The following is a 21,787-nucleotide window of genomic DNA, read 5'->3' as shown; positions in this document are numbered from 1 at the left end:
TAATTGATCATTCTTCACTTTCAAAAAAGCCCTAATAAGTACAAGATACACAAGCTCCTCTAGAATAACCGAACAGATAATTTTTTTTTTGCGCAACCTAAAATTAACCTACAGAGCTTTGAAAGTACGCCAGATAGCCTAAAACAGCGTTTCAAAGCATTCGAGAGAAAACGGTCGTTGGGCCGGCCGTGTCCCTTATGGTTCCCTGCCTAACCTAACTCGCGTCAGTTCAAACTCGGTCACCGGGGCTCTTTCCGTCTTGAACTCATACAACACGTGACGCTTTCATGGTCCTTCATGAATAAATACGTACGTGTCCGAGAATTAATTTTTCTCTTTTCTAGAGACGCAAGCTTGGGACGCCTGCATGTGCAGTAACAATTCTAGTTTTATTTTGTCGTTGTGGATGCGCAGAAAGTTCACAAGAAGACAGCTTAGTGCGGTGTCGATCAATGCAGTGATTTAGTTTGGTGCATACCTTCTAACCCAAATTCAATTTAAAGCACACTATAGCACACACTTGGATTTTAGAGAAGTTCAAATGCTTCAACGTAAAAGGCACCTTAATGGAGGCTTCACGAAGGTTTACGGAGCTTTAGGGCGGTGTTACATTTTAACTTTACAGGCCTTTAAAAGGTCCCATTTATATGTTCTCGGTTACCCGAGACAACCCTTCCTCTCTCTCCCCCCCCCCCCCCCCCGTCCTCCCAAGTTTAACCTGGCCGGGGTAACTTTTCATTTATTTCCTTGCAAAATCCAACCAACCGTTTACAATAGGATAGCGAACCTGTCGGTAACTTGGAATTTACATCATTTCAACAGTCTTCGTTGGTTGAACCGTTACACCAGAGTTATATTAAATAAGCCCACTTTTCCGTTACATGGTTTTTGCAGGGTTTAGGCAGGCCTTCTCTTAAATTTAGATCTTTTTTTCTAAGAGTCTCCATTTTACATTAACGCGGTCTTAACAGTTTTTCGAAAAGCCCCCATTATCTCATTTAAATTGTTTTCACAGCCTTTGCAAGGTCCCCCTTTTTAATTTACATGTTTGTAACAGGCTATTTACAGCCCCCCACTGCACCCGTGCAACTTCTAGGTTTTCCATTTACATGGTTTTTACATGTTTCTTACAGGCTCCCTTTCTTTCATTTACATTGTTTTTACATGTTTCTTACAGGCCCCCTTTTTTTCATTTCCATGTTTTTTATATGTTTCTTACAGGTCCCCTTTTTCCATTGACATGGTTTTTACATGTTTCTTACAGGCCCCCTTTTTTCATTTACATGGTTTTTAAATGTTTCTTACAGGCCCCCTTTTTTCATTGACACGGTTTTTACATGTTTCTTACAGGCCCCCTTTTTTCATTTACATGGTTTTTACAGGGTTACAAACATAACATTTCCAGACTTTTTACAGCATTCGCTTGAATTATTTACACGTTTCTTACATGGTTTAGCAAAGCAATTTACATGTTTTTTACAAAGGCAGATACTGTAAAAGTGCGTAAAATATTTTACAGGTTTTTACATGTTCTTCAAATGATCATTGTCGACAAAGACAATGTAAATCACTATTTACAGAACATTTACATGCTGTACTAAAAGCTGTAAATTTCCTGTAAATTTATTTTACAAAACCCTAACATGTAAATTGTAATTTACAAAGAATGTAAATCAATATTTACATGCTGTAAATTAAAATTGACATGTCCATGTAAATTTTCGACTTTTCCAGTGCCCATGCTTCTGGGAAAATATTGGGATAATCCATCTGTACTGGAAAGTTTCGTTTACGACAGGAAAAACAATGTTATACCTAAACACAATATAATTATGAAGTAGTCTCTGTCAATAGCCGGTTTTAATATTTAATCGACCTTCTCAGTATTTTTTTTCTCCTTTCGGTTCAACTTAATATTTTATAGCAGCGCATAAACGCTTTATAAGAAGCCTGATATCACTGGATTGAGTTTTATCAGTCAAACTTTTAATCAGGTAGGGACACTTGATTTTTACTTAGGTTCACTGCGAGTAGCTTGGCTTTGAATTTAGATTTATCAGTGTAGAAATTAATTATAGGGATTAAAAGGTTGTACTTTGAACGAAGATTAGTTCTTATGTCTTATTTCCTTAGTTGCGCAAATGTAGCACTAAAGAGTATTATTTCTCACATGTGAAATGAAATTATTTTGCCTTATCGACTTGGAAAGTAATTGGAAAATGTAGCAATTAGGAATAAATTAGAGGTTGGCCTATGAGTGAACTTTTGAGAAGGCAACAGTGAAATCAGATGCGAACGATATAGATTTGTTGAAATTTTAACTTTATATTTAAAATTAGAAAGTTAAATTTCATCGCCTGTGCTACCTCTGAGATAATTCAAAATGAATTCTTCCATCACAAAACTTGCATGAGGATGTTTAACATCCCGGTTTCAAACCAGTAAACCCTACAATTGCTTGTCGTCAAACAATTGCGATAACAGTTGTCCACCACAGATTAAGTCTCGCCGCGCGCTCGTTTGAGCCAGCGCGCCAGGTGCATCGTGCTCTTTCATGGGCTCCCGTGCAATTGCACTCACTCGGGACCTGCTTGAGTCTTCATGAAGGTCAACTTCACTGAGAATTTTCCCTCGCTGCATGCTTTCACTGGTGATTAATGTTTTCAAGCTTTATGCACTCGACACATCTGACAGAGTTGATGATCAGCAATTTGCGTCAGAGAAAGAAAATGACTCTCGTCTGCCTATTATCGCCAAAATCTCGTCGACTTTCGTTCTTCGTTCAGGCATCCACCCTTTACACTGCCAATGCTATCGGTACCCATGGCAACTTGTATAGGTAAGAAAATCATAGGCGGTCACAAAAACACTTTCGAGGTCAGGAAACAAACAGGGAATTCAGCGTCAAAACAGGACGTTTCTAAATGACTCAGTTGTCAGAGGAAGGAAGCTCATTGTAAGGCTGCTATCGACGAATGTTGTCGAAATTACGAAGCCACTGGCCCGGGTCGCACTAGAGCCAATATTATTTTGTTTGTATAAGTAATAAATCTGTCAACAAGTAGCGTAAAATAAGTGCGACCCCCAGTTTCAAAAACTTGCAAAATTTTTGCGGATTGCCAAAATTTCGCCAATCTTCAAAGAAGGCGAAGTGCTGCCTCAGGGGCTTCCAAATTTTGGCAAAGCAAACAATTTTGTTATTTTAACCATTTAACTGTCATATTTTTTAAAACATGCCTGGATAAAATTACGGCGAGAAAATAACTTTGACGGCTAGTCCAGTTAGGCGCGTGCGATGGCGGGACAAGATCACTTTTTACCCGGTCCATCTGAGGCTTTTTTCAGTTATTTCAACGGTAAACGAGGAATATGAGCGGCGTTTTTATTCAAATTCTTATGACTCGTATCCTGGTTCTGGTTACTGGCAGCAATTTGAAGAGATGGCTTCAGCGAGACAATCTGCAAGTGGCGCAAGCAACAACACAAATGCAAACCGAGCAAAACTGCTCGTCCAATTAAGGGCCGGAATTCACGAGTTGCGGTATAGCCGAGAGTCAAGAACATACAGCGTGGATAAAAATCTACGAAGAGTTAAACTCTCGCGTGATTACTTGTTAAGTATATTTCAATCAGTAACGTTTTGGTTCCAGCATGTTGGCCTAATGCGACCACTGCCAAAATTTGGAACTTGCGAAATTTTTGTCATTTTTTTTCCTCGCCGAAAATTGGAAATATTTTAAACAAACAAAATTGGCTCTAGTGCGACCCGGGCCAGTTGAAAAAAATTAAGTTTTATAACAACAATTCAAAAGGTAAAACAAATACAGTAGAATCCCGTTAACTCGAACTCTGAAGGGAAACCAAAAACAGTTCGAGTTAGCGGGGTTCGAGTTATCAGGGTCGATTGAATATCCAACTTGCCATGTTAATAATTGATAGTTTACTGATTTTTCAGCACTTCAGTGTACATTGACAGTTAAAGGCATCGTATAGGGTATGTCTCATAACATCGGGAAATGACTGCCGGTCAAATATGTGAACGGTCGGTTGCAGTTGCTGTAGTGTTAGTTTTGAGTGTTTTTACCGATTACACGACAAGAAAAGCTAATGGGATGACATCCCTGGTTAGTTACATGAATCAGAGTTCGAGTTATTGGGGTAAATGTTTATCAAGGGAAACGAAATTTAGTTCGAGTAAGCGGGGAATTCAGTCGAGTTATCCAAGCTGGAGTTAACCGAGTTAGAATGACTGAAAAGTGAGGTCAAATCCGAGGGAAATGGAACTTGGTTCGAGTAAGCGGGGGAGTTCGAGTTATCCGAGTTCGAGTTACCGGGGTTGTACTGTAAATGATTTAAAGCTACCATTTTGGTGTTCCGTACTTTATTATGGTCAGTGAATTTCAGTTTCTTGTCTTTCTTGAGAGAAGCCAACCATGGAATATTTTATTTTCTTCAGTTATATTAGACTTCATTAAGTAGCTCACACGGTTTGAGATAGGCTGAGTTTAACAAATTTACGTTACTTTTTCATGCGTTTGTCATAACATTGTCAAAGTAGTCTGCGGATCCACTCGGCTTTTACAAATTGTCAAATTGTCTGCTCTCGCTCGCTGACGTATCGCATAAATGTCCGTGTGAGAGAGCATGCGCGGGCTGACCGACGACGGCCACGTTTTCTTGTGAAGGAAGGCGTCTTCCCTCAAAACTCTTCAGAATCAGTGGAAAAAGCCCTGCAACAGCATGGAAGTAGTGTAAAAGATATGCCCCCTAAAAGGACAGGTGGTAAAAACAAGTGAGGGGAAAGAGGGTCCACCGACGACGAAATTGCATATCCTAAACGTGTCAACATGGCGTCCGCAGACTTTCAGCCTGCAGATGCAGTGGAGCGGGAAAACGACCAACCCGACCTCTCGGATATCCATGCAATACTAAAAGATCTTCTAAAATCAATGGACAAACTTTCTTGAGAGAAGCCAACCATGGAATATTTTATTTTCTTCAGTTATATTAGACTTCATTAAGTAGCTCACACGTACACCAGCCTCAGTACTTTTCAGTAGGACTTGTAACACTAGGCCTCAGTTCACATTATTAACTTTCTTTCACTTATTCCAGAAATGCTTTGGCTGTCACTGTTTACTTCGACATTCGTCGTCGTCCAATCAACCCAGCAATGCAGATCCACATACTCGGTATGGGGGCGTTATCTCAAAGATCATGTGATGTCCTCAGAAAATGTGAAAAATATTGGCATGTGCTACATCCAGTGCTCAATGAATCACCGCTGCAGGAGCATCAATTTCCACTTTGGTAACCTACTTTGTGAGCTGAACGATGCTGATCGGTACACGCACCCATGGGATTATGTGCTGATAAATGACCACGCTTACAGTGATTACCCTGTCAAGGTTTGTTTGCCTTTTTTGTACACTTCAGCAGCAAAGTTATTTTAGTAGTTAGTTTATTCTACTCATGTTTTGTATATTTCTACGTTTTTTATTAATTTTTATCAGTAAGATATTTTTAAACTCATTGTAAAGCGCTATTGGATAGTGATAGAAATAGCGCTATATAAATAAAGTATTAAAGTATTATTATATCAAGCGAGTTTGGTCAAGCAGTGGTTTTTATTTTGGCGAGATGTAGTCGGACCTGAATTCCCATGGCGAGAACAAATAAGCCTGAGATGCCACCCAAGTGTACCAAAATAGGGTATGGCTAGGTAGTTATCATACTCAAAAGAGGCTAAGTGGCCATGATATCCTAGCAATATCAGGTCAATGAATTGATTTTGCAGGACAGGACAACGCTTGTGATAAGCTAATCGCGAAGACTTGGGTACGGTAGTTTGTTATATCAGTTTTACATTGACTAATTACAATGACATGGAGAAAACTTATGACATGGAGAAAACTACAACACTGGGTACAAAACACTGGGTGGGGATCAAAAACCCGGCTTCGTGTCTCGGTAGTTTGTATCTACTGCATTGATTGCAGTTTTATTTCACGGTACCTCCATGAACTAGACAGCAGTCTTCGAATGACTAACATTTTATCCAGATAAAGAGCGATTCTACTAATGTATCCTCTTTATTTTTGATTGACAGGTGCCATTTAAAGACATCATGATGACACCGTTGTGGCTAGAAGCGAATGCAGCCAACATTAGTGGATATCGGTCCACAACCGCTGACCAAATGACATTTAATGCAGGCTCAAAAGACTTTGAGCTGCTTTTAAGAGTTCCCTTGGTGGCTCCTGGTGTCTTGGTAGATGGAACTCCGCTGACCGTTGAGATAACAGTAGCTAATGATGTCAGTATCGGAGAAACCATTGACGGCGATCCCAGTTATGGACTGTCGGACGGGACAAACTTCATCGGATTCGAAACGGTAGACCAAGGGAATTATTTCCGTTTTGCACCTTGTTTTGGGACGCAGGCGAGCTCTGGGGAAACGAAAACTTCCAATGAGGATCTTGAATGGATGACTCCCCTTGTTCCAACAGCCAGTTGTTTCCCTGATCAGTTTGTTTTCACTCTAGCACTGAAACTGGATAAACCATGGGGCTCCTGTTTCACTGCGCATGGCGGTGACTACACTAAGACGGCAAATTACACAAGACAACTGGCGCCCAGCCATGGTCTGGTCCTGGAGGTTTACAAAGGTCACAAAGAAGAGCGAGTTGGAATAAAGTTCATCAAAGTTATCGTTATGAAAACTGATGGATAGACAAATTTGTGACGTGATTGATGATGGTGACTGTTAAGCGTAATACGAATTCAGCAGCTATTTAGTAACTCACAGCATTGGAGAAGTACTGTCAGTAAATTGGCTGCTGTTGTAATCTCTCCATTTCTTGTACAGTGATCATATACTCCGATCCGCTAGCACCAAAGTTTGTTAAAATAATGCTAAATATTGAATGTTTATAATGGTCGATGCACTTAGCCACAACTAGCTAGTTCTCAGGTGTGCCACCCAAACTGAAAGAAAGAAATGTTTTAAATAAACACTAGTAGGCTTTAAAATCCCAACTGGCAGGAGGCAGACCAGTTGGCTATTAACCAGCAAAAGTTTTTATCACCAGAGTGCCAAAGCTGAGAATACATAAACTGTATAGAGTTTAAGCTTGTTTTATCCTCACATCATCAGCTCTTGCCGAAGTTTTCAAATGACTTGAAAAGTTCTCTTAAATGAAGATAGCCAACAGCTTTAGCCCTTTGTAAGTTCAAACTGGTATTTTCTGTTGAGTGGAAGTTTCTGTGTTAAATTTGGTTCGACGGAACATAAACTGAGCAGAAAATTTATTTATACAAATTGGAAGAGAGCCTTTGTTAGCATTCAGCTTAGTTACATTAGTCAGATTCTTATCACAGATACTTACCGTATTGTCTGGGAAGGCATGCTAATAAGGTTGTCTTTACTTACATCCTCTAAATTTAGTTCTAAAGCAAAATATAATATATATAAAATAAAGCTCCTTAATCCTTGTTTTTGCTAAGCGGGTTTGTCCCCTTATCTGTTTTGAAAATGACATTTGGGCAACAGCTTACCTTCCCGTGGGGCGGCTCTCATATAATAAAGACGGGGGTTCTTGTCGAAAATTTTGAAAAGAACTCCTAATAGGTACCAAGATCCTGATCTGTGGGCTTGGCTTGACCTCTAAATATCTCTCAATTTTGTTTGTTTTAAAACTAAACCGATTTTAAATCACTCATTCCAAAATGACTTAGGTCAAAATCACAGCCGCTTCTGTGTTACCAGCATCCGCCATTTTAGAAAATTGCTGCCTTAGCGCTGTTAGTGATATGGAATACATTTTTCGCATGGGAAACCGCTGAACTGGGCTGTTTCTGGCTTGGAAATGAGTATTGTTTGAATAAAAAAGCGAGGAATACATAGGGCTTAGCCAAAAAAAAGCTATAAATATTTTTCAATAGCTCTAAATTTTGTAAATATCTCTGAAACTTCTAAATAACCCCAAAAATGTTCCGATATTTGTGGAAAGGCCTATGCGAGACTTGAAGCCTATGACGCAACTCCGTGATAAAGAAATTCGAGTATTGATTCAGCCCGTGAAGAATCGTATTCATGTTAATCAATTTATGAGACAAGTAACACAAGCCTGCTATGTGTTCACTCATAAGGTACTTTTGCAGGATATGACTCGGCTTCATTGTGCATAGGCCGTCTGAGGCGAAAAATTATGGAAAAAGCTGGAAGAATGGTTATTTTTCAATGAAACGAAGGGAACAAAAAACAACAAAAATCAATGAACAATCGATCTTCACATCGCAGGGGATGGAAGTTGAAAATCGAAAAGGGAAAAAGTTGGGGCGGTTTTCAATTGAGAGTCGAAAGCAATCAGGCTCAATTACTTTGGTTTTGGTTTTGGTTTTGGTTTAACTGCGGTTTGAGATAGGCTGAGTTTAACAAATTGACGTTACTTTTTCATGCGTTTGTCTTGTTATTGACAATGAATTTCGTCATAACATTGTCAAAGTAGTCTGCGGATCCACTCGGCTTTTACAAATTGTCAAATTGTCTGCTCTCGCTCGCTGACGTATCGCATAAATGTCCGGGTGAGAGAACATGCGCGGGCTGACCGACGACGGCCACGTTTTCTTGTGAAGGAAGGCGTCTTCCCTCAAAACTCTTCAGAATCAGTGGAAAAAGCCCTGCAACAGCATGGAAGTAGTGTAAAAGATATGCCCCCTAAAAGGACAGGTGGTAAAAACAAGTGAGGGGAAAGAGGGTCCACCGACGACGAAATTGCATATCCTAAACGTGTCAACATGGCGTCTGCAGACTTTCAGCCTGCAGATGCAGTGGAGCGGGAAAACGACCAACCCGACCTCTCGGATATCCATGCAATACTAAAAGATCTTCTAAAATCAATGGACAAACTTTCTAATGAAGTTGCGGAGCTAAAAGCCTTGTTCAAGCAACAGCAATCTGAGCTAAGAACTGCAAAGAATCACTAAACGCAGCGCTCAAGTACAACGACGGACTCAAATTGGAATCGAAAACGACTAAACAACGGGTGAAAGAGCAGGAAGAAGAAATCGACGAGCTTTACGAAAATATGGACACGCTCGAACAGTATACAAGAAAAAATTCCCTCGAGATTGAGGGCATTCCTGAAAATGTTTGCAACGACAAAGATGCAGTTTTGAAAGTCGCAGAAGCCCTGAACGTCAATGTTAAGCGAGAAGATATCGACATCTGTCATAGGATCAAAAGAAAAAAGACGAAGCCTATCATAGCAAGATTTATTAGTCACAAAGTTAAGAGGGCACTCTACAAGCAACGAGTTCAACTAAGGAATGTCAGTTTCTCGCAACTCTTCCCGAGCGCATCTGCAGCAGCAAGGGCCTCTTCAAACCGCATATCTATTAACGAAAATTTGACATCACACAGGCGAAACCTGGTGCGGATTGCCAACGGAGGAAGGAAGACGGATTACTTAGTGTGGACTGTAGACGGAAAAATCTTTGTCAAGACTTCACCTGAGGGTAGGCCGATCCGAATAAATACAGAGGACGATTTAAATAATCTTTAGCTTAATATAGATTGCTGGTAGGCTACCACCAGTACTGGAGCTATGTAATAAATGAGGGAAGTCTCAAGGTGGTCTAAGAAAGCGTAGCGAGAAGCCTAATCTCTAATTTTTTTAGTTTATTTAGTGGAACTAGCGTTTTTTGTCATTTTTATTTTTCGTGTGTGTGTCTGTTTTTCCAACCTACACAATTACATTCCAGTGCAAAATAACTTCATGTGCAAAGTCATCTCACTCAACGTAAGGGAGATACGCGATCAAGCGAAGAGAAGGAACATCTTTTCATATTTAAAAGATCAAAAAGCAAGCATTTACCTTCTTCAGGAAGTTTACTCTGAACTAAAAGACGAAACGATCTGGCAAAACGAATGAGAAGGCAAACTGTATTTCTCCCATGGGTCTCGACACAGCAAAGGCACTTGCATATTAATAGACCCGTCAATAAGTTATAATGTACAATACTCTTTTAGTAACAAGTCAGGAAGAATTGTTCTTATTACAGTCAATATAAATGGGTAGAAAGTTTCATTCTGCAATATCTATGCACCAAATAATCCGTCGGAAAAATTAGAATTTATCCAAGAACTGAATAATTGCATCATTGATAAATCTGAATTGACCAACCTCATCGTCGGAGGTGATTGGAACTGCACATTAACAAAAAAAAAAAGATAAAAAAGGTGGAACACCGTGAAAACCAACACAATTCAGGCATTTATTTGATGACAATGGAAATTTTTGATTTAATAGATATACAAAGAGCTCGCTACCCAAATTTGAACACTTATTCCTACGTGTCCAAAACCTTAAATGTTAAGTCTAGATTGGATTTTATTTTAATCGCAAAGAATCTTTCAAAACACGTCAAAAGCACCGGAATTAAGACCTCAATAACTCCGGATCACAAAACAGTTAATCTTTGTTTATCCTGGCCAAATAACTCGCCAAGGGGACCAGGATTTTGGAAGTTCAATAACACCCTATCGAAGGAAGAAAATCACACAGGTGAAAACTGTGAATTAATTCCTCGAATACGTGAGAAATACGAGTCTTTGAAGGACAAAAGATTGGCATGGGAATTAATTAAAATGGAAATTCGCGACCACACCGTGTCTTTCGCGAAAAGAAAAGCTAGAGATGTTTTTAAGCGGGAATCTGAAATTTCTAAACAATTAGAAGAGCTTGAACATAAAATATGTAACAGTGATAATTTATCAAACATAGATGATATTTTAAATGAATACGAGAGCCTTAAAATAGAAATGCAAACAATATATGAAGAAAAAGGACGCGCGGCTATCTTTCGATTTAAATGGCGATGGGTAGAGAAAGGAGAGCGACCGACCAAATACTTCTTCAATTTAGAAAAACGAAACTACAACAGGAAAACAATTACCGAACTCCAAACAGACGATAACGAAATAATAAGGAAATTGATAAAGGAAAATGATAAAATTTTAGAAACAATAGAGAATGTTTACGAAGATTTATACAGCTCCAAAACAACGGGGTCCCAAGTGGATTTTGATGAATTTATTGGGGATATTGAAATTCCAAAGCTTGATAACGAAGAAAAGAACGAGCTGGAAGGGCTTTTCACTTTGAAAGAATGTAAGAAGGTGTTAGAAACATTCGAAGACAATAAATCTCCAGGCGAAGATGGATTTACCGCTGAGTTCTATAAACACTTCTTCGATCTAGTAGGAACTAATCTCATAAACAGTCTAAACCAAGCCTTTGAAGTTGGAGAACTCTCCATTTCACAGCGAAGGGGCGTTATTACTCTGATACCCAAGGAAGATTCCGATTTATTAGACCTACAGAATTGGAGACCTGTAACTTTACTCAACATAGACTATAAGATCGCATCTAAACTTTGGCTAAAAGAATAGAGACTGTACTTCCAAAATTAGTGCACTCTGATCAAACTGGATTTATGAAAGGTCGTTATAATGGAGAGAACATACGATTGATAAACGATGTAATGGAGTACAGCATGGCGGAGAAAAAAAGGGGAATTTTGTTGTCATTGGATTTTAAAAAAGCTTTTCACACTTTGGAATGGCAGTTCGTAAAGAAGATATTAGGGCTTTTCAATTTTGGTGAGAATGTCAAGAAGTGGGTTAGAATCTTTTATGCTAATATTGAAAGCGCAGTAATGAATAATGGTTTCGCCGCCAACTGGTTTAAACCAACAAGGGGGGTCAGACAAGGCTGTCCGCTTTCCCCGTATCTCTTCATACTTGGGGCCGAAATATTGTCGAACAGACTTAGTCAGACGGTCGAAATCAAAGGGATTAATTCATTTGGAAACGAGGTTGAAATAAGTCAATTTGCAGATGACACTAACCTATTCTGCGCATATGTTACTTCTGTAGAACACGCTCTTAACACGGTCAGTAGATTTAGTGCCATCTCTGGTTTAAAATTAAACGTGAAAAAGACTAAGGCGATATGGTTAGGAAAGCGGTCAACGAACGAAACCAAGCCATTACAATTAGAATGGGTAAACCAACCTGTTAAAATCTTAGGGTTATACCTCTCCTATGATGAAAACAAGAACAAGCACTTTAATTTTGATTTAAAAATTCAGAAATTACAGACAAAACTGGATTTATGGAAAGCAAGAAATTTGACCCTGGTTGAAAAAGTTTTGATCATTAAATCGCTCGGGCTATCACAAATAGTCTATGCAACGTCTAATGTCAATGTCCCAAATGAAATCAGATATGCCATCAAAACTAAGTTATTCGGTTTCCTTTGGAACAACAAAAAAGACAAAATTAAGAGAAAAAGTATTTATCAAGACTATGATAAAGGCGGAATTCGTATGACTGATGTCGATATAATGATAAAGGCATTAGGACTTGCCTGGATCCCAAGACTTATAAATCCCGACAGCCACAATTGGAAAACAATACCAGACTATTTTTTAAAAAACTTGGAGGATTAAATTTTCTGCTCAGATGTAACAATGACACAAAATATTTAGATCCTAAATTGCCAGCTTTCTACAAGGACATTTTACCCTTTTTTTCTGAAATTAAATCTCAGTACAAGTATGAACAGGGGCAGGAAACAATCCCTTTTAACAATAAAGCTATTTTAATAGGAGGGAAACCCTTTTTTTTTGGGGGGGGGGGGGGGGGGAAATGGTTTTCCAAAGGAATTATTTGTATTAAAGACTTACTTAATGAAAATGGACAACTTCTTTCCTTTCAAGAGTTTCAAAGCAAATATGACTTTAGAAGCAATTTCCTAAATTTTTATCAATGAATTAATACTATTCCGAAAGCATTAGTAACTAAGGCATGTAGTCAAGACAAACCTCTTAAAGAAAATTGTTTAGGAAATCATAATACTAAGATTCAATTAGCCGAAAATATTGCCATCGATTTACAGAAAACAAATGCAAAGGATTTCTCCTGGCTACTAAATAAAAAGGTAAATTATTCATTTCCCACCAGCCCGAAAAAATGGAGTAATACTATGAATTTAAATTCCAGCGAATGGCAACATATCTTCAATTTGGCAAAACATATTTGCAGAGAAAATAAATTAAAAGAATTCCATTACAAATTCCTACATGGAATTATAGTCACCAAGAAAGAATTATGCCGCTTCGGTATCAAACAAGATAGTGCTTGTTTATATTGTGGAAATGAAGACTCCATCGAACTTACCTTTATTAACTGCCAATTTTCAAAAGCTTTCCAGCGAAGAGTTATTCAATGGTTCAATAACGTTAATTATACTAATCAACACCCGTCTGTTAGAGAAACTTTATTTGGTCTTTTTCCCACCTATTCAATTGAAAACAAAACTCTGTTAAGAAAACTTAGTTATACCTTGTTGTATATGCGCTATTACATATACACCAGCAAACTCCACAATAGGTCAATTACTCTCTCCGATTTTGTCAATAAATTAAACTCAAAATATAACGTTGAAAATATAGATTAAAATTCATCTAATAGTTAAATATCATAAAGAAGATGCTCCTTCAAGGGCATCGTTCTAGTCTAATCGGTTAAGTTTATTTATTTAGTGTTTTAAGGGTAGATATCTCTTTTCCCTTGCGTAGATGGTGTAAATAATGATATTAGAACATTTAAATAGAACTGAATTGGAATGTTATGTTTTTTGGTCTTGCAAGTGGTTTGTATGTGTACTTGACAGACACACCATGTTGTAAATAATGCTTGTATTTTGAAATAAAGCATATGCCGTAAAAAAAAAATTAACAAAAAATTAAATAAATAAATGTCCGCGTACTGACAATGAAAATTAGCCAATGAGCGCGCGAGAATTTCTGCAGTTATCGTAAAAAGTCGAACTGGTAAGTAATTGGTTCGATTTGGGTTTTACGACACTCAATTGAAAACCACTCTAATTTTGCATTAATGTGTTAGTTAATCACTAACAAACCTGTGAATAATAGCGAGTCTATATTTTTAGCAGCCTGAACGTAAACCGATTAACAATTATTGGACGAGATTGAGCAAAATATCGTGATTTGTCAGTGGCGAGCAGATCAATTGCCGACGCCGAAGGCTGAGGGACTGAAATAATTGATCTGTGAGACACTGACAAATCACGATATTTTGCTATAACCGAGTTCAATAATTGTTTTATCATTCGATCACCAAGTTTGTTTTCATATTTAAATCACTCTCTTACGGCTCCGAGAAGCGATCTGCCATTTTTCCCACAAGAGCGTGGTTACAGTTGCGCACGAGCAGAATATCATTTGCAGCAAAACACATTTAGACGGTACTACGCATGAGCAGACCATTATTTGTAGTCAGTTATTTGCAGGTTGCTTTTCTGTTTTGTTATCTTGTACTCGAAACAAAAGCCTGACATGGCTTAGTTTGATTGATTAGTTGACCTAACTTGTATTAAGTCAGTTACCTTATTTAAAAACTCTTTCAGTATAATAGTGGAGTTGAATAAGTAATGCTATGTTTTGTAAGAAACCAATAAAAAGATCATGAATAAAATATTGCATAATGAGTGGGTGATAAAAAAAAACTAATCAGTAGCTGATGTATTAAATTTCTGTTAAAGTAAACAAAGTTTCTGCTTCAAATATTTATTAACTCTTCCAATATTTCTCACCTTTGTCAGCTAACGTTCGTTACATTTTGCAGATAATATCTGTTTGCCTTCTTGTCGATCGTTAACTACTTCTTATTTCGTGGGATGCAATTTTGCAAGCCGAAACTTCAGACTGGTAGGTTATTTTATTATGTTTAGGAAGAAATGATAAATACTGAGTCTTACAGCTTTCTGAAAAAGAACTAGTTGACCCCAAGGGAAATGTGCTGCAGAGCAGAACTTGTAATATACCGCGCGACCAAGTGACATAAGCTAGTTTATCAAACTCCGCGCGGATCTGTACAAAACAGGTTCTGCGTACGGACCGAAAACGTAGGCGTAGAAATAAAGAATAGTATTTCATGCCTCGTTTGATGCAATTTTAGAAGTCTAGATAATGCCAGCAAAAACCAGGTACGTTTTAAGTAAAACCGGTTTGACTGACTACTGCATAACCCTGCATTGAACTTACGAATCACAGGGGCGGATCTAGGGGGAGGGTGCATGAGGTGTGTATCCTCCACCCCCGAGATGAAGCCTTCTCCTTCGTATTCGCTTTTAATATTTGTTTACCTCACCAGTCAGTTACGCCATTCCTTAGTGGTGCACCCCGTCCTGAGCAAAATCCTGGATCCGCTCCTGAAACATATATACACATTATCGATAATCTTGCTAGTCGAAAGATCACAAGTCATTTACCATAGAGAACAACGATGGTACACGGAATGACCAACTTCAAACTTCTCACTAAATCATGTTTTACACTTTTACAGAAATGTTTTGGCTTCTGCTATCAATGTCGTTTCTGGCTGTCGTCCATTCAACAAAACAATGCAAAGCCACATACTCGGTATGGGGGCGTTACCTCAAAGGTCATGTGATTTCGTCAGAAAATGTGGAAAATATTGGCGTGTGCTACATCCGATGCTCGATGGATCAACGCTGCATGAGCATCAATTTCCACTTTGGTGACTTTATTTGTGAGCTGAATGATGCAGATCGATACACACACCCCTGGGATTATGTGCTGATAAAGGACCAAGCCTACAGTGATTACCCCGTCAAGGTTTGTCTCCGTTATGCTTCTATTTTCAATCTTGTCATCACAATTGAACATTGCGTTAAGCCAAGGCAAGTTGGGGGGAGGACAAGGCGGGGGAGGGGGGGGGTTGATTCAGTTTAACAGCTTTTAACGTAGAGTACCTTGAAGACCCATGATTATGGATAAGTCGTTAGAACAACTCTTTTATTCCCAGGCTGCTTTTAAAGAGTACTTCATGACACCATTGTGGCTCGAGACACACGCGTCCTACATCAGTAGCAATCGAGACACAACCGCTGACCAGATAACGTTCAACGGAGGTTCACTCTTCGGTGCAGCGCTTTTAAAAGTTCCCTTACTAGCAGCTGATGTCTTGGGGGATGGAACTCCGCTGACTGTTGAAATAACAGTGGCTAATGATGTCAGTATCGGACAAACACCAGGCAGTGATAGTGACATCACATATGGCGTGTCGGACGGAAACAGCTTCATCGGGTTTGAAGCAGTTGACAGAGCAAATTATCCATCATGGGCTCCTTGTAGTGGGGCAGAGGCAAAATCTGGGGAAGTTCTGACTGCCGTAAATACGTTTGATAAGAAAATTCCTCTTCCAGGTGCAAGTTTCTATCCTCCGCAGTTTGTCTTCACTCTCAAGCTAGATCAGCCATGGGGCTCGTGTTTCACTCCGCATGGCGGAGGCTTCATTAAGACAGCCAAGTACACGAAACAATTGATGTTAAGCCATGGTCTTACTCTGGAGGTTTATAAAAAACATGCAAGGGAGAGTGTTGGCATCAAACACATTACGATCACCGTTATGAAAACGGATGGCCAAGAAAAAGTATAGTTTTCACTCGTTCACTGCTGTTAAGATCGACCCCGAGTAACAGTAGAAGAACCACGAATAACGGAACACATGGAATGATTTATTTTGAGTATCCTACTTCATGTAATACAACACGCGATACAGCATAGTCGTACGTCATGTAGTATAACACAGGATATAACAAATGCCAAAAACGCTATTTATTACGGTACTTGTTAGATTTTTCCATACATTTGGGTTTCCTGTACACTACAAGTATTGTTTACCAGGTGACCCGCTTTCCCCATTCGGTCTTGTACACGAGGTTCTTGTTTTTGCAATTAAAATAGTTTATACCGCCATCTTGATTTGGTTTCACTGTGTTTGTCTGGCCTTTTTATGAATATACAACAGAACTTTATTTCGTTTTCTGGATTTCGCTCAAAAGATTGGCCCTTCTATGTTTGTGTGCAATCCGGCTTTATCACAAGTAGAAGAAGAGGAAACTGTTTTTTTCTGGTGATTAAGAATATTTCAGACTAAACTTTAGTAAAGCAGCTTGCGGACGCAAATAAACAAGAATATATAAATGTCGCGTGTTCAAAACTTCCTTTTTTCGGCAAAAATTTAATTTTTTTTCCTGTTTGACTTAGAGGAAGTATTATTTCTGCCGCACAGGAAGAACAAAAACTGGAACTTGTCAAAATGTAAGTGAGGCTTGAAAGCTTTCTGAGTAAATTTGAATTGAATGTAGATTGTTCGAGCAAACTGTCAATCAATATTGGAATATTTTGCTTCAGTTTTGCAATTGCGCCGGAAAGAACAACTGCTTTGACTAAAATCGCTAACCGCATGCAGTGTTCCTTGCTTTCAGCCATACTTTGTATGTTTCCCCCAAATAATCGCATGATCGCTTGCGCCAATACTTCCGACCCAGACTTTTACACTTTTTCCTGGTGCGTTGTTATCATTTAAGTACGTCCACATTAGGGAAGCAAAGCTGCTTGTTTTTATTTGCAAGCTAATGAAGAAGGATCGTGGCCCCTTGCAAGGTAAGTTGACGAAACAGAATGATTTCAATTTATGCAAGGGTGGGGGAACATAAGTGATTTTAACTATTACTATGGCCTGCTCTAAGCTCTTGGAACCGAAGTTCCAGTGGTTATCTTAAATCTAGTATAATTATGATGGTGTCATTTCACGGTTATCAAAGAAACAAGTTAAAGTCTGCAAGAAATTCACAAATGCACTTTCTATTAGTTTTCATTATCAACGTTTTTAAAAGAAATGCGATTACCAAAAGGCACCAAATATGGACGCAGATAGATCGAAATTGCCACAACTGATCCAGTTGGGCTAGCAATACAAAAGGTTAACAGTTCCAAAAATTAAGATCAGAACTTAGTTCACCAGGAAACACAGGCTCGGCTACAAGGTTACATTTTAAAGCTAGTAAGTAAAATTTCAATCATACTATACATGCACTCTTTTTTTATATAAGAATATTGTGTTTCCGTCCAAGGCTCAATATTCTCATTTTTCTGCCGATTTTAGACTGAACATTATCTTATGAATATTCTTAGATTAAAGGAGTACAAAGTGGACTTTGCCGACACAACGTCAAATTATCTGTCCTGTCATGTTTTTGATGGCGTTGAAGTAATTTTGAGCCAGACTGCGGGCAATGAAGCCGCCTTACATGACACACAAAACTTCTTGCAGAAATCTTATCAGCTTCGAACATGCAGCCACTGCTATTTCTGTTGCGTTTTGGCAGTTTGTCGATTAAAGAAAGCAATATTTTTTATACGGCTCAGTTAAAAAACATATCATTGTATTGTGCTGTATTGTATTTACAAATTTTCAACACACAAAATTATATTCTTTTCAAAATCTTAGTCTCAGGTTTATTCTTAAAATATTCTTAAAATTTTGCAAACTTCAGCCTCGATATTCTTATAATATATATTCTTATAAAAAAAAAGAGTGTAATGCCAGACTGTAAACATTAACCGTAAATATATAATTAAAAAACTGTCATCGCCAATTAACAGATATAAATTACGGTAAATGTAATAACCTCGTTATCACCTGGTTATATCTTAGTTCGCACACAACTGTCTAACATCCTAGCTTCTTAGTTCTAGTTTTCTTCTGGTCTAGCTAAATAAAGATAATGAATCAAAATATTTTGGCGGTTTTATGCGAAAGAGAAAAAAAACATTGAAACGTGCTCAAGAAGAAAATCTGTCGGATAGATATTCGACAGCAGGTGCGGAAATTCGCAAAAATCAAGCATTTTTAGTTTAATCTATCTCTTGTAGTAATTGCCATGGGAATTGCCCTCATTCAAATGATAAAGGGAACAGCTTTGAAAACTGAAAACCTTCATAAAAAAGTGGAAAATTTATTCAAGAGAAATTAAACTTTTCCGTGTCTACACCAGAGGAAAAGTCCCAACACGGAACATTTAATAATATCTAATAGAAATATTGAACGGTTCGTAAATAACTTAACACCCACGAGGAGCTGCCAATAACCGCATTGAATGAAAAAAAAACAAATTTCCTTACAAAAAGTCTGTTAAGTTGAGGCACAAGCATTGGCAATCGGTTGGATTATCAAAGAAATGCCCTAATAGCATCACTATCACTGGTTTGCTCATGTCAGCAAGCGTGGCTTTGGTTACAATTGAACTATTACAGAGTTTCGTAGTTCCTGAAAGTTATTACGCGTATTTAACTCAGTTCCTTCCAAAACGGAAGCCTTTCTTGAAGGCAGGAATCGCCGAATCTCCCGTGACAGTTCAAAGATTGAATAATTGTTTGTCCGTTGGGTAAATCTCTAACCAATGGATAAGTGTCGATAAAGAATGGAAGTTTATCTTTCCTATGAACAAGATGGGCCAGCTGATGGACATTAAGCCTGTCGAAAGAAATTGTGGCATATATTAAAGTGCCACTAACCCCCCAAATTTTTTTTCGCTACTATAAATTTCCTTTTTCTCCTGATCACCACTTCGAAAAAATTATCGTTGTAGCTATTTTCGTTAATTTTCTATTAAAGTTTGTAAATTTACCCTTTTCCATGTTCACGACCGAGGAATAGCGGAGAATGGGACGAGTTGGCTTTTGACATCACTTCGGGAATAACAATATTTTGTTTCTGAGAAGAATGTATACGAACATGCGATAGTGTATGTCAAAAATCGTTGCAGAATGCAAGGAAGATATGTTGTTGAAGGCTGCAGCAATACAGGATGCGTAGAATAAAGTATTCCTCTTCATTCAATACCTCTATCTCGATGAAACTCTACCAGAAACGAGAAAAAGACAAAGGAAGTGGGCTAATCTGTGCGAAGCTAAAGCCGGAGAGCCATTGAAGATTTCTTCGATCTCGGGTTCGCCGCTATTGTAAAAACCAAGAGATTTTCATGGCCTGTATATTCTTCTCTATCTCTAGTGGAAAGATTGAAATTTTCAAGGTACTGCATAAGACTCGAATTTGGGATAAGCTGGAAGCCATCTGACTATTTCGAGCACAAACGATCCTCCGAGTCCCAGACGAAACTATAGGCGACGAAATTACAAGGTAAATTAAACGCATCGCGTTTTGAAATAGGGACTTGTCTAAATGAATAGTAAACTAAGCCTACGTTCTACAACGACGCGAAGAAGATTGTTGAGGCTTCGAACTGGTGAACTAGCTATGTATTTGTGGATTTTAACAAAAACACACGCACGCCGAAGGTCGCCTGCAATCTGGCCGTCATTCGCAATGGCTATTCCGAATACACAATTGTTTTGCTCTTTGTGCTTCGTCTTTGAGGAACGAAATACATCTAAATTACAAACTTAGAATGGATCAAGCATTTATAAATATATGAGGAAAGTGAAACAAACGATTAAGATTCGACACTATAGCTACCGACGGAGATTGTTGAGCTGAAAGAAGAATGCGCTCGTCGGTCAACCGAAATGCAAACTAATCGAGGACTCCCAGGTTGTTAGCGTGCGTAAAATGGACATTTCATTCAAAATAACAGTGAATTAGAAACGTATATATTTAACTGACTGAAAGTATACTGAACCTCTTTTCAAGATCTTGTCAAAGGATTTTCCATGATTTCACTAGTAAGGAATATGCAAATTTGCGTAGCTTGTGTTCGTACGCAGTAATTGAATATGCATATACTACGATCGGGCTTTTGAGCTTAGCAAGGCAAGTCTAGTTGGACTCGCTGTTTGATCCGCTGCCATCACAAGCAGAATCAAGTACTGATTGACCTAAAAGACAGGAGGATTGGTAAGTTTTAATTCTCGCATCTTTGCCGTGACCCTCCTAGGGACTCTTCTGACCTAACCTAAGGTAAGCGGCGTCTTTGCTTCTTTCCTCCGTTTTTCTTCTTTGCTCAACTCCGTTTTCGGCCGAGAGCTTTTTCTTTCGTACTCAATTGTGCCAGTTTCCTGGCCGTTGCGCGTTTTTGCCTTTTGTTAAGCTCGGTCACCCATCCGGCTGGGCGGGCCTTCTTTGTTAAGCTTGGTCACCCATCCAGCTTAACTTCTCATTTTTCTAATTTTGTGTGTGGCTTTTTTTGAGTGGACTCTTTTGAATTCACTTTTGCGCACTTCGCACTTTTCTGTGCCTTGTGTCTCTTGCTTTAATTTTATTGTATGCTAGGTTCGTAGTGGATAGGTCGATTACCTTGCAGGATTTATTTTGCAACCAGCTTCAGTTATAAAAATATTCTGTGCCATGAAATATTTATAAGATCCACTTGAACTATATATCATGCTCCAGATTTATAGTAGCAGTTCGATTCGACCTCCAACTCTTGCACTAGGTTTGCATCTCGATTTAAACTTTACATACACAATAGTTGCGAGTTCAAAGAGCAGCTTACAAACCACGTGCAAGTTCGACTGTTAAAATGTTCAATAGTTTTCCTCATATCGAATGATGCATCACGTTGTTTAAAACATGTATCAAAATAAAACAAACTTGTGTTTTATCAATATCTGACGTTTTATTTTATTAATATTTGACCTAAGAACTCCAACTTGTCCCTGGGTAATAATGTGTAAAGAAAGCATTCAACTTGAAATAATACAAAAGTGGGAAATAAAAAAATTAAAAAAGCACCCGCCTGGTCTCTTTTTTATAGAATTCCGGACAAGAAACATTTTTCTTTTACTTGACCTTATGTAGGTATGTGAAAGGGGTTCCTTTTTTTCTATAAAAGGTATATAAAAGGGGTACCTCCTGTCAAAGTGGTAT

General features: G+C 38.4%; 2 protein-coding genes and 1 pseudogene across 2 annotated transcripts; all 3 read left to right on the top strand.

Annotated features, from left to right (window-relative positions):
• Window positions 1-5,021: 5,021 nt before the first annotated feature.
• On the top strand, window positions 5,022-6,733 carry LOC145491963 (uncharacterized). The gene is made up of 2 exons (XM_081471268.1): window positions 5,022-5,408; window positions 6,110-6,733. Exons 1-2 carry the CDS (start codon window positions 5,118-5,120, stop codon window positions 6,731-6,733), a joined length of 915 nt encoding a protein of 304 aa, XP_081327394.1. The 5' UTR covers window positions 5,022-5,117.
• A 1,826-nt stretch (window positions 6,734-8,559) lies between these two features.
• On the top strand, window positions 8,560-10,197 carry LOC145492740 (uncharacterized; annotated as a pseudogene).
• A 4,434-nt stretch (window positions 10,198-14,631) lies between these two features.
• On the top strand, window positions 14,632-17,721 carry LOC145492651 (uncharacterized). Its single transcript, XM_081472069.1, has 2 exons — window positions 14,632-15,729; window positions 15,920-17,721. Exons 1-2 carry the CDS (start codon window positions 15,418-15,420, stop codon window positions 16,550-16,552), a joined length of 945 nt encoding a protein of 314 aa, XP_081328195.1. The 5' UTR covers window positions 14,632-15,417; the 3' UTR covers window positions 16,553-17,721.
• The last annotated feature ends 4,066 nt before the right edge of the window (window positions 17,722-21,787 follow it).

The sequence above is a fragment of the Orbicella franksi genome, chromosome 7, assembly GCF_964199315.1.
Source record: "Orbicella franksi chromosome 7, jaOrbFran1.1, whole genome shotgun sequence".
NCBI lineage: Eukaryota > Metazoa > Cnidaria > Anthozoa > Scleractinia > Merulinidae > Orbicella > Orbicella franksi.
The sequence above is the reverse complement of the archived record's forward strand: the minus strand, read 5'-3'. Positions and strand labels throughout refer to the sequence as shown.

What these genes read in the sequence shown, in the direction of transcription:
- LOC145491963 (XM_081471268.1), top strand. Translation starts at nt 5,118, where the DNA reads ATGCTTTGGCTGTCACTGTTTACTTCGACATTCGTCGTCGTCCAATCA. An exon ending in ACAGTGATTACCCTGTCAAG is followed by an intron (nt 5,409 to 6,109) that starts GTTTGTTTGCCT and finishes TTTGATTGACAG; the next exon opens with GTGCCATTTAAAGACATCAT.
- LOC145492651 (XM_081472069.1), top strand. Translation starts at nt 15,418, where the DNA reads ATGTTTTACACTTTTACAGAAATGTTTTGGCTTCTGCTATCAATGTCG. An exon ending in ACAGTGATTACCCCGTCAAG is followed by an intron (nt 15,730 to 15,919) that starts GTTTGTCTCCGT and finishes TTTTATTCCCAG; the next exon opens with GCTGCTTTTAAAGAGTACTT.